At 38.3% G+C, this 13,689-nt stretch overlaps 1 protein-coding gene across 1 annotated transcript; it reads left to right on the top strand.

Annotated features, from left to right (window-relative positions):
- The first annotated feature begins 6,854 nt into the window (after nt 1-6,854).
- Nucleotides 6,855-9,662, top strand: LOC111886575 (mitogen-activated protein kinase homolog NTF6). The gene is made up of 6 exons (XM_023882824.3): nt 6,855-7,206; nt 7,914-8,043; nt 8,111-8,248; nt 8,337-8,669; nt 8,768-8,951; nt 9,069-9,662. Exons 1-6 carry the CDS (start codon nt 7,031-7,033, stop codon nt 9,251-9,253), a joined length of 1,146 nt encoding a protein of 381 aa, XP_023738592.1. The 5' UTR covers nt 6,855-7,030; the 3' UTR covers nt 9,254-9,662.
- The last annotated feature ends 4,027 nt before the right edge of the window (nt 9,663-13,689 follow it).

Here is a 13,689-nt window from a genome sequence, read left to right as displayed (position 1 = left end):
TTAACTTCCTGTTTCTCGTTGATTACATGGGCTAGGAATGCTTGGCATTCCTTTCGCAAGAGTTTCTGAACTTTGATGCAGGAAATGATGCGAAGATTGGAGCTGAGTTTGTCGCCATAGATCATGAGAGTCTGACCCGCAGGAAGGTTGAGATGGATTGCCTTTTCGAAACAAAGGATATCAGCATGATTGGGACTCAACCAATCCATGCCAATGATAACATCAAAGCTCTTTATGGAAACTGGCATAAGATCGATGGGAAATGAATGATCGTTCAAGGTAAGGGTACAACCTATGAACACATCGCTAGCGCTTTCTTTCTCACCGTTTGCCATCTCGACGGTGAACGTTCCGGTTAATGGTTGGGGATTATGTTTAAGAAGGCATTTGAATGAATGGCTAACAAAACTACATTCAACACCAGAATCGAAAAGGATACTAGCATAAGAGTTATCGAGAAGGAACGTACCCGATACAACAGTGGGATTGGCGACTGCCTCCTCCCGTCCCATAGCTAGGACTCTTCCAGTGTTATCAGCTGTCGCCTTCTTGGGGCAGTTTCTCTTGAAATGCCCGACTTATCCACAATTATAGCAGGCTTGACCAACACCTGCTCCAAAAGATTGATTGGCTGATTGGGCTGGTGCTTTGCTGTATCGGATCGTGTGCCCCTTTTTACCACAGTTGGTGCATGACAGATCACGACAGGGGCCGGGGTTGTGGTGGTATTTACACTTTTCACACTGGGGAAGGTTACCAGCATACCTACTAGTAGGTATTTCAGCTGTGGATCCCATAACAGAAGCAGCAACAACTGGGGTAGTAGCAGCATGGACTGCTACAGTCTGTTGTTTCTTTGAAGACCCTTGAGAAGATTGACCCTTCTTCTTCTTCTTCCAAAACTTCCTTTTCTCACCACTCCTCTTGGTCGGTTCAGGAGTGGTAGTTGTTTTCTCAACATCATCGTTGTGGTCAATCAGGGTTTCGGCTAAACTTTTGGCGCTGTCATATGTATCCGGTTTCGCAGCTAAAACATATCCTTTGGTCGGTTGGGTCAGCCCCCAAATAAATCTCTCTATCTTCTTACTCTCCGGGGTAACCAATCCCGGACAAAGTAGCGCCAAGTCATCAAATCTCGAAGTGTATGCGGCAATATCGAAACCCTTCATCTTCAGGTTCCAGAGCTCGTGCTCTAACTTCTGTATTTCGCCCCTAGGGCAATACTCAGCAAGAAGAAGTTCTTTCATGGCTTCCCAACCCATAACATTGGCTACAGGTAGGGTCATGGATTTGACTCGGCCATTCCACCAAGTCAGGGCTTTATCGATAAAGGTACAGGCGGCAAACTTCACTTTATCGGATTCCGAACAGGCACAGATTTCAAAGATAGATTCAATTTTCTCGAACCATCGGAAAAGGGAAATGACACCTCCAGTGCCATCGAAGGACGTAGGTTTTGCGTTCATGAAATCTTTATAGGAACCCCCCTTTCGGTGTCCCTGACTGCCTTCTTGGTTTTGAGTTTGAGTACCACCTCCCGAACCACCGGTGTTCATTTGGGACATAGCAGCTGCCACCGCAGCAGTAACAGCTACCTGAAACACCACAGGGTCAAATTCAGGAGGAGGTGGTGGCGGAGGGTTGTTGGTCTTTGAGCTGGGTCTCTTTCTTGGAGGCATCTTGATCTAATAAGATCAGGAAAGAGAGGATGGTAAGTCCTCTGAATTGAATCAAGAGATATCACAGATATATTCCGAATAAGCGATAAAGCAGGAAAGAGTTATCAAAGCAGATAAATTATCGCTAAAGGAATGATCAAGAAACAACGCTTGAATGAGGATTTCTACAAAGAATTGACTCAATAAACACTCCCATAGTATTTCATTATTCACTACGACACTGGCTCGATGTTTGTGGTATTTAGGTAAGTTTTAGGCATGCTGAACACCACAGTCACTCCCAAGCACATGCTGGGCGTGTCTCGAATGAATATAGTTGGCCAGGCTATATTGATCCTAGACACGACTACATACTGCCCAGGTTTAACCACAACGTACAACACCCATTTACTTATGTTTTGTTCTACTTGTAGTTACGGATCTCGACATTAAGGTATACTTGTATACTTTTGAAAATACATATACTTTGAAGTATACTTTTAGTTCAGAGCACTTAGGCCCCTTAGTGTTTATAGTCTTATACCATGTAAGGTTTGGCATACTTAGTTCACTATAAACAAGGGCTCTGATACCAATCTGTCACACCCCGAAACCCAGGGCGGAAACGTTCCGGGGCGGAGGTGACTTCATGTTGAATATCATAACCAATGTACATAGTAAGAAAAGTAAACAACCATTACATTACATATGAAAATTTACATTCGTTTGAAAACCAAGTGTTACAAGTTTTATACATATGTATATATAAACAAAATATAAGACGTGTCTTCAACGTACTCCGTCTTCGCCAAAAGGATTTGCCAAGTACCTGTCTAATGCGGACCTGAGAATACAAGCAGTTTGAAAATCAGCATAACGCTGGTGAGTTCATAAGCGGTTTTGTTTTTCTGAAAATGTACAAGTTTCCTTTCGGTTTCTGAAAAAACTTATGTATCCAAGAAAATCCCATATTTTCTTATATGTAAAGTTTAGTTATCTGTTTTGTTACACGATTCTGGTTATGAACAACTGTTATCCCAGGAAAATCCCATATTTTCCTAAAAGTTGGTTACCAATCCGAACTGTAATGTAAAAGATGTACACTGAAAACCTGGTTATCCTTGTGAAGTGTATTAGTTTTAACACGTATATAAAACTAATAAGTACAAAGTAAACAAGTTACTAAATCCATTATTACTAACAAGTAAATCTCTGTTATCCAAATTGCGAGTTCCATAACCATACGATAGACTAGATATGGCGATAAGTAGTCCAAATCACTTTATGACTTTCGTCACCCTTGAACCTTTCGGTTCGGCTGTAGCTAGCAGCCAGGTGTGGGGTAGTCAGCCCCGTATAGATCTATACACTCAAGTCACGCTCCCTATCTAAGAGATTCTGGTTACGGGTGCGGTCCTCCACTCGCGTATCTCTGTGGAGTGTTCTCCGAGGACGTGTCTCCAATTTATAAGAATAACAAATTTACTAGTAATAATACAGAAAGATACTGTTACAAACAATGATCCTCCACTCGCGTATCTCTGTGGAATGTTACCGAGGACAAAACAATGTACTAAGTTTCATGTTCAAAGTTCAAGTGTTATGCTTTTAACTGTTATAATGTGGGAAAAACCATTTGTGAAAATATAAAATACAACATTTTATAATGATTTTCACAAATAATAAGATGATGTGTTCTGCAAGTTCAAACGGTTATCTGTTATGATTGTCAACGTTAAAAGCATATGAAATATGAAACACAACACATGTAAAACAAGTTTTTGAGTACAAGTATTCCTTGTACTTTGCTTGTATTTCCCCCTGAAAACAGTGAAAAACATTGAAAAAGGGTAGGGGTATGAACTCACCAGACGAGAAAACATGACGATTTGGATGCTAAGTGTCGGTTCGGGGCTTGATAACGTGCGAGGTTCCTATGTAATATGAAATGATATACAAATGTATCTAATTAGACTTTAAATCACTAATTAGATATGATTATACACTCCAATACAAGAAAACACTTCAAATCAAGTGTTTGGAGTGACCCGGGTGACATCTACGGACGTATAAGGCTCGGATAATGTGTTTACTCTTCAAGAGTAAACTCCTCATGGAGTTTTCGGCCCTAAGACCAACTCCACATGAGTTCACGACCGTGAACTCATGGATGAAGGATTTTATGTTGCTAAATGGTCAAATAACACTTGGGGAAGGTGGATATGATTTAATCTAAAGCATAGGAATGAGTTAAACCACCAAAGGTATTACCAAATGGAGTTTACGGCTGTAAACTAGGAGTTTATGGCCGTAAGATCCTATGTGACCATTTCTTTCATGAATTTGTGGCCCTAGATCAATCACATGTGATTCAAACCAATTTTACAAGCCTTAGAATGAATTTAGGGCATCATTTGACTTGTGTTTGTGAGTTTACGGCCCAGAAACCCATTCTTGGGGGGTTTACGGCCGTGAACTCCAAAAGGGAAGGTTTTCATCATGTTTAAGGCCCTAAATCGATTGTGGTTGGTTCTAGACTTTAATCCAAGGCTATTGGTGTGTTTAAGTGGCATTTAAACACTTGAAAATGAGTTTACTCCCCATGATAGTGAGTTTACGGCCCAAGCATGTTCTTGGGCAGTAAACTCATGTTTACTCCCCAAAAGTTAAGTTCCAAGTGTTCTAAGTCCGATCCAATTAGCCATTAAGCCATATCTATGCTCCAAAGGTGGTTTGGAAGGGTTTTAAGGCTCAAAAACCCCCTTTATGTGTGTTCACGGCCCAAGAGTGTTCCAGGGCCGTAAACACATGGACATGGTCCTTTTCCATAGATTAAACACGAATTTGAAGGCTAAGGATGCTAATCTATGAGTTAGGGGAGTTACCTTGATGAATTGGAGCCTTAATTTGATGATTTTGGACCTAAATCTTGGGTTTGAGGAGAGAGGTTAGAGAGAGAGTAGTGAGAGAGTGCAAAAGCTTCAAAATGAAGTCTTTTGGGTTTTAAATAGGTTCTAAGTTTGGGACACGGTGGAATTCTACCCGATACTGACGTTAGACGTGGCTTTTGGTCGCACCCGATCAAGTTGCCGTAACCCGATATGGTCGATTCTAAAAATTTTCCGATTACAAGAATGGGGTGTTAATATGAGTTCTAAACGTGTTAGGACACCCATTAAGTCATAATAGCAATCTCAAATTAATGACTTAATTTAATAACGTAAACGAAAACGAAATTGAAAACGATGAATGTATTAACGGAAAGGGTTACAAATGATGGAACGAACTTCGGGTTGTCACAACATGTTATGATTAATATTTCTTAAATGAGTTGATAGAAGACTATAGTTAAATCATATCACTCATATAGGGCGACAACTAGAGTTTAGCATCCGTACAATGTAGATTAAGGACCTCTAATCAGTAGTAGCCTCAAAAGCTTAAATATAAAATATATGTTGTGATAAGTAGATATCAATGAAGCATAATGATTGGGTTCCTTCAGGACAGTCAGATGATGGTTATGAGTCTTTAAGACCAATGAAGGATTGATCGTGAGTCTTTAGGCCTGATGGGGATGATGAAAAGAGCAATTTGGCATCGTAATCCTAGTAGTTGGATAGTACCACGATGTGTCGTTAGCAAGTATATAAACGAATTACTCGGGCGATAGTTGTACCTTGATATAGATAAAGTAGTTAAAGACTTGCTAGAGGGCTATTGGTGCCCTAGTGATCATTATAACCTAGTAGTTTGGAAGGTAAACAAGCCTTATAATGAGTCTGTCACCAATCTTAGAGTAATTGTTCTAAAGCTTTTGAACCAGCAAACCTATTACAATGATTTTGGTTAAATTTCAGGATGATGGAACATCTGAACTAGGTAGAGAAATCACTTGCGATTAGATTCGTGTGTGATTTAAGTATGTGCCATAAGCCTTTATAGAGGCATGTTCCGGAAAGCGGATTCCGTTAGAGAGTCATGAATAAATTTCTCTAGTTACTTGCTTCTTAACGAGTCGACAATGTTCCTAGTCAAAGGAACAAATCGACATTTCATGTCTGAAGGTGATCATTTGCTGTAAAGTATAGATTCTAGAAGTCTAGATCTACAAGTTCCCAGTTTTGGAAGACTTCGCGAAGAGTTCCATAGTACGTCCAAAATAGAAAACAAAGCTCTACAAGTAATATTGATGCGACAATGCCCGCTAGATCATGAGTTGATCTCGATGACTCCAATAAGATGACATTTAGGTGCACTAGGAGTAGGACTTGGGGGACGAAATCTTTGTAAGTGGGGGAAAGTTGTAACACCCCATTTTCACTCTATAGTAGAATTTCATATAAACTGTTTGTTTATAATATTCGAAGTAGAGATATATTAGTTTTTAGCCAAGACAATCATTATAAACGTATAGTGTCAACAAGATTTCCGTAGATATATAAAACGCTTAAATTTGACTTCGAATGAAGAAATTATGATTATTCGAAGTTTTGCGTCCAACCATATACGGGAAGGCACGTCGTAAAATACAAATCAGAGATAGATTGCTTATCAGCCTAAGTAATCTAAACGAAAGTCGTAGTAATAGTAAATGCGAGAACGCGCATATATAGAACATCTAAATTTGACTTCATATTAGAAAAAATATAATTTTTCAAAGTTTCAGCACAACAATATGGACACACAAATTGAAATCCAAAACGGTTGATTGTTAGTCGAAACAATTTAAATAAGAGTCGAAGATGGTATAAAGTTTTTTTTTAATTAAAATTAACATATTTCATAAATCAATTAAAATTTTTTATCAGACTTATGAGCCAACATGATGGCGTAAGATTTAAGTTTAATTTTATCTTTTTTTTAAATCTGAAAATCAGAAAAACAATTAAGAAAAAAAGAAAAAATCATATTCACAGGGGCAAATCCGTCATTTAAAAAAAACATAATAGATTGGACCAAACAAGCAACAAAATGAAAATTTTGGACCTCTGGTGCTAGCCTAAACTTTTTTGGACCAAAGTGACAATTTTTTACAAACCACAGGGACCATTTATGCAGTTTTGTCTTTAATTAACACGTTCCTATTTTTTATTAGTTTTAATACAATAAAAGAAAAGAGAATGATGACCTTTACGAAAAACTAATCACAATTTGAAAATATTATTAATATATTTAATATTTAGCCCTATGTTCAAAATGTTATTGCGTGCGTGCCCTTTTCCAAGATTCAAAATCAAAAACCCTCCAAACCCATCGTCCTCGTCTCTTTCCCCCCTTCGATTTTGAATCCATAGCAATCACCTATATCAGTAGAAATCATCTGCTGTCGCATCTAAAATCCGACTCTACTGAAGATTAAGAGAGAATCAATGGAGGGAGATGAATCTAAAGGTGGGGGTGGAGGTGAAGGAGCAGTGTTAAAAGGAGTTCCGGCGTACGGTGGCAAATACATTCATTACAACGTACTTGGAAACCTATTCGAGGTTTCTTCCAAGTACGTTCCTCCGATTCAACCTGTAGGCCGTGGTGCATACGGCATCGTTTGGTAATCACGCTAGTTCATCTCTATGTTTTGTGTTCGTCGAATCTAAATTTCTGTGTCTCTAATTTCACTAGTTTACAAGGGCTGGTACTTAGATGTTTATGATATGTTGCTCCCTTACGTCAGCTGAACTTGCAGCATTTTGTGGACACGTAGTACAACGGGGAGATTGATTAATAGTCTGATCATTACATCCATTGATAGTTGCAATGATTTCGATTGGTGCTAGCTTTTGTTGATATTTTACCAAAATTGGAAATGTCGGATTTAAGATAGAACATTTGAAATAAAAATCGATGCAGTTGCTATGAACGAAGTGTATATTAGAAATGTTGGCCATCTGGAAATAAATTCTGAAATTGATGAAGAACAGCTAGCTCAACAGTGAGTTCCTATGGTTTCAAACTAAAATCAGCACAAAAGAGAATGCATGATTTTCCACTTTTCAGTAGTTGGAAGCACCCCTTTGTCTTAATTTATAGCTATTCTTTCCTTGGTTTCTTTTTCTCTTGTAATATGGGGGTATTAGGGTTTGCTTCTTCTGAAGAACCAATTGAAGAAATTCAATTGGTGAGCTTATTGTAAAGTTAGGGGTTTCTTTATTGTTGCTAAAGTATCATAGATCGTCTATTATTCATTTCAAACATTGATCTTATTTTTGGTTTTCTTATTACATAACCTAACTAGGTTGTCACTGTTTTCCATTGTAGTTGTGCTAAAGATTCTGAAACAAAGGAAGATGTTGCAATCAAGAAAATTGGGAATGCATTTGATAACAGTATCGATGCCAAGAGGACTTTAAGGGAAATCAAACTCCTCTGCCATATGGATCATGAGAATGTAAGTAAATTTTATTCTGAAAATCCTTCAAACTCGTAACATCTAATACACAAAATCTTTTTTACAGATCATCAAAATCAAAGACATCATACGCCCACCAAATAAAGAAAACTTCAATGATGTTTACATTGTGTATGAATTAATGGACACCGATCTGCATCAAATCATCCGCTCTACTCAAGCACTAACAGATGACCATTGTCAGGTCAGTTTATGAAATCTTTTATAGATTTTTATATTCAAAATGCTGTCACATTTTTTTTTAAATATTTGCATTGTATTTGGTATGGCAGTATTTTTTGTACCAGTTACTTCGTGGGCTAAAATACGTACACTCTGCAAACGTTTTACACCGTGATTTAAAACCAAGCAACTTGCTTCTGAATGCTAATTGTGATTTAAAGATTTGTGACTTTGGGCTTGCAAGAACAACATCTGAGAGTGATTTCATGACAGAATATGTTGTGACAAGGTGGTATAGAGCCCCTGAGTTGCTGCTTAATTGCTCAGAGTACACCACAGCCATTGATATTTGGTCAGTTGGTTGTATTTTAATGGAGATTGCTTTGAGGGAGCCTCTGTTTCCTGGTAAAGATTATGTTCAACAATTGCAGCTTATAACCGAGGTAACATAATTTATTCCTACTAATGGAAATACAATTCAAAAGACAATAAAAATATAACTTTATTATTTATTATATCTTATCTGTTGAATACAATACAGCTTCTTGGTTCTCCAGATGACTCGGATCTTGGATTTTTGAGAAGTGAGAATGCTCGAAAGTATGTGAAACAACTTCCTCATATACCCTCCAAGACTTTTCAACACAAGTTTCCGAATTTGTCCCCACTTGTGATCGATCTTGCAGAGAAAATGTTGGTTTTTGATCCATCCAAACGCATAACTGGTAAGGGCTTAATCAGGAAAACATCTTTTCTTGACTTTATCTCTTAAGTCATTTCTTCTTTATTAACTCAAAAGAAACCCTCATATAATTTACATTTTTGTGACATGTTTTATAAAGTTGAAGAAGCGCTAAATCACCCGTTTTTGCAAAGTCTACATGAGATAAATGAGGAGCCGATTTGTTCGTCTCCATTTATGTTTGATTTTGAGCAAGCAACTTTAAGTGAGGAAGATGTGAAGGAGCTTATTTGGGAAGAAACTTTGAAGTTTAATCCAGATACTGAAAGTGAAGTGGCTGAGTAATCTTGATTCTGAGTTTTTTGAGATATTTATCTCAAAGTTTGTCTTGAAAATCTTTTTTGTTTTGATGGAAGTTATATGGTATGTTGTGTTTTTGAAAAGCAGAATGATACCAGTGAGTTTCTTGCTTGCAGCCTTGAACCAGAGAAGTAACAACATATCATATAACAAATGATATGAGAGGACTGCTTTAGTGGCTTGTACTTTGTGTATTAAGAGTTGTATATCCATTTGGAGTTTGTTTTTTTGGTTTGCTGAAGGGTCGTGTATCTGAATATGTAGATCAATTTTTTGTTAGTTTTCGTTAAACAAGAGATTGGTTTGAATTTAAGTTTTGAAGATATTTGAAGGGGAATTTGGCATAAAACTCTTTTAAGTTTACATCATTTTATAGGTTTCCCTTTTTGTTTTATTATTTTTTTCCCCTAAATTTACCCTATGTTTTTCATTTAGCTTTATAGTTTACCTTTCTTTTTTCACCCGCTTGAGGTTTCTTAAAATGACAATTGCAAGAATACTCTTTAAATTTGCAAAAAATTATGATTTTAACTTATGATATTTTTGTTGATGTGGCATGTCATGCCAACATCTTATAATTAAGCATCTATAGGATCCATACACTTTATTCAGTACGCCATAGTCCATAACGATTCCTATAATCCCAAAGACATCTTTTTAGGAAGAGAAATTAATTTTCCTTCTATTTTTTGTTCATATAAATCTTTCTATCCAATTAAATGATATTGTCATATTTTATGCTCATTTAATGATATTTTAGTATACAAAAATGACACATATCATCATTTAATTAGGTAGAAGAATTTGTAGGAATAAAAGTAGAAGGAGGATTTGTAGGAATAAAAGTAGAAGGATATTTAATTTCTCTTTTAGGAATTAGCAATTGAATCACAATAGGTTTAATAGTTACAAAATACTTAGACCATGTCCATTCATGACTAAAAATCAACTTGGTTGGGAGAATAATATTAAAAGATTGAGAATCTGAGACAAAACCCACCGACGGTGTGGGCACATCAACCCCCAAGTTGTTATTGTTTTTTTTAATCCACGTGCCATCGTATCTATTAACCCTTAGATTTTTTTAGGATAAAATTCTATACTTAATAAAATTTAACATTATACATTTCAGAAAAAAAAATATTGAAAATCGTAATTTTTTTACTTATAAAAAGAGTATGATATCATATATCTTCATATCCAATCCTCATTTTGTATTTTAATCCTTTTTTATTTGTATTTTCTAAATACGGATGGTGAGTTTTCAAATTTTTATGTAAATCTTGGAGACTCTCAAAATCGTTATAATGTTAAGTATTTTGAAATTTTTCCGTTTTTTTTCAAATCCTAACCAAAATCTTGTCACAAATAATCTTCAAACATCACAAAATACTGAAAAACAACCACGAGGAAATAAATGGGATGCTGCAGAAGATGTCGCTTTAATGTCAGCATGGTGTTTTGCTAGTGAAGATAAGGAGCATGGAAAAAAACCAAAAAAAAGCATCATTGTCGGCACAAATAAAGCAACTATATGATGCCGCTCGGGTTAAAAATCCATAAAAGCTAAATAGCAGGAACGAAGATCAATGAGAGGTCGTTTTAAACGGCTTAGTGAAAATGCACAAAAGTGGGTTGGTGTATATCGGGAAGCATGACGTCGAAGAAGAAGTGGAATGAGTCAAAAAGATATTGAAAACGAAGTTCATAAACTTTATGAGGCAAGTGGGAACAAGTTCAACGACATTATTGTTTTTAATGAAGTTATGTGTAAACACGAGAAGTGGGCTTTAGAGTTAGATCGTGACACAACACGTTCCCGTCCTAAATGTGAAGTGGGTAATGAAGAAAGTGGTGGTAGCTCGAAAAGATCAAGGACTACTGAAGAAGGGGAGTATTGTGTCCATTCCAACCCAGAAACGCCAACTAGTGATGGTTCAACAGTTAAACGTCCAACAGGCAGAGATACGACAAAAAGAAGAAGGGAAAGGTAAGGCTTTTAACGAAATTGTTACAGAACTTCGTGTGGGGGAGAAACGTGGATTTCCGGGTATGATAGGAAGCATTGATTGTATGCACTGGCCATGAAAAAATTGTCCCACTGCTTGGGCTGGACAATATGCAGGTAGAAGCGGTAAACCAACAATCATTTTGGAAGTCGTTGCGTCGTATGACTTATGGATATGGCATGCATTCTTTGGAACACCGGGTACGTACAATGACATTAACGTCCTCCATCGGTCTCCTATTTTTGATGATGTCTTAGCAGGTCGGGCACCAAATGTGAGTTATGTCTTATCTCACTAATCGCATATATCCCTCATGGGCTGCTTTTGTCAAGTCAATAACTTCCCCTCAACTTCGAAAACACAACTTGTTTGCTGAACATCAAGAGGCCGCTAGAAAAGATGTTGAACGAGCATTTGGAGTTCTACAAGCTCGTTTTGCATTTCTTCGACACCCATGTCTTTTGTGGGACAAGGATATGATAGGGAAAATTATGATTGCATGTATTATCATTCATAATATGATTGTGGAGGATGAACGTTGTACATACCTTCACTATTAAGATCCATCCGAATTTCTAAATGAGAGACCTACAAACCGGAAACGAAGAACCTGTAACGCCCCATTCCTAAGAGTACTTAATTGAGAGTCCCCGGGATTTAAGAGGAAGGGTATTTTGGTCATCTTGTGGGAAGAGTGGAAAAAGAGGGCCAAATATGAAATTTGGGGACATGCCGAGTACGCCCAACGTAAGCTGGGATTACGCCCAACGTAATTGAGTAAGTGACGCGGGTGCAAGGTTGAGTTCGCCCAGCGTACTCTCAGAGTTCTAAAACCCTAAAATTAGGGTCAGCCACTATATAAGGAACATGTTGGTTCATACCCTAGCCTCCATAAGCTCTCTCTTAACCTCAGAAACCCTAGATAGCCGTTCCACCTCCATTGTTGGGTGTGTTTGGCTTTGGAAAGCTTATTTTGGCAAAGGAGAGGCTAGAAGAAGAAAGAGGAATTTGTCCAAGAAGGAGTTGAGTGGCTGGAGCTTATAGATCTGGAAAGATATCATCCTTTAGAGCCTATCTGAGGTATAAAGCTTCTTGCTTGTCATTTATATTGCATAGATCTAAGTGATGTGAAGTTTTGACATCATTTTGTCCCAAAAGTCCTCATCTTGATGCATGTTTTGAGTCGGTCGAGATTATCTGTCCTTTCAGACCTTTGGAGAGGTCTTGAGTGAGAAAAATGAGGTCCCAAGGGCTGTGGTTGTTCCATGTGTGAGATATGTAGGTCTTAATGGATTAAGACCTTGGATTAAGAGCTTTATGGACGTCCCAAGTGATAGAGTTTGAGACTTTATGAATCTTAGGCACATTTGGCCTAAGGATCTGAAGTTTGGGCTTAAGAGCTTAAGCCATTAAGAAGTTATGTGGACTTAATGAGCAGCGAAGTTACACCCCGCGTAACTTAGGAGTACGCCCCGCGTAGCGGGTCAGTGCCCCGATCCCCAGTTACGAATCAGCGTGTACGACCCGCGTACCAAGGAGGGTACGCCCAGCGTACTCCATCTGTTGGGTTTTTCATTTTGGGCCTTAGGGATTGGGCAGTTATTGGGCTGCTGGATTTAGGGTCGTGACTGGACATTATGGATAGAGTATTGTGGACCCATTAGTTTTTATGGACCATGGGTCTAGGCCCATTTGGTGAGGTGGGCCCAATTTAGTAAATTGGGCCAATAGTGGGCTTTGCTTCGGACTTTTGGTCTTTGGGCTATTAGTGGGCTTGAGAGCTTATCCAGTGTTGGGACGGAATGAGTTAAGGGTAAATTGGTCAATTAATCCTTGGAAGGGTATTGTGCTTAGCCTAATGATTATTTGTGCTATGTTGGCTAGTTCGGGATTTTCGGTGAGTCGATGATTCAAGAATCTGCTTCTTCAGTTCAGAGTTTCGGCAGTGGCAAGGTGAGTTATCCTCACTATATCAACAGGGTCTAAGGCAACAAGGCCGACCCTTTATCGGATTGAGATCCGGGTATTGTTGTTATGATTATTGCTTGATATGGTTGCATCCTGGTAGCTAGGATGGTATATGTTAGAGACCTGGTTAAGGTCGGTATCCTGTTATGTAGGATGATGCTATGCTAGTGACCGGTTAGGTCGGTATCCTGGTTAGGATGATGATATGTTATGTGATCTGCTAGATCGGCTTGTTGACTGTGAATTGTTATATGATTGTATGTTTATGTGCACATGGTTGTTGGACTGGGGTTGGGTTGAGGCGGGTCCTCCTTTGTGCTGTAGGCCAAGATACCCAGGGCGGACCGGTTGTCCCGAAGGCCCAGCGAGCGGTCCGGATATGCTGTAGGCCCCAAGAGGGCGGACCAGAAGTGCCGAGACTCGGAGAGTGGACCAGGCCGACTG

Source organism: Lactuca sativa, chromosome 8 (assembly GCF_002870075.4).
Source record: "Lactuca sativa cultivar Salinas chromosome 8, Lsat_Salinas_v11, whole genome shotgun sequence".
NCBI classification, from domain to species: Eukaryota; Viridiplantae; Streptophyta; class Magnoliopsida; order Asterales; family Asteraceae; genus Lactuca; species Lactuca sativa.
This window is presented reverse-complemented; position numbering and strand designations above follow the sequence as displayed.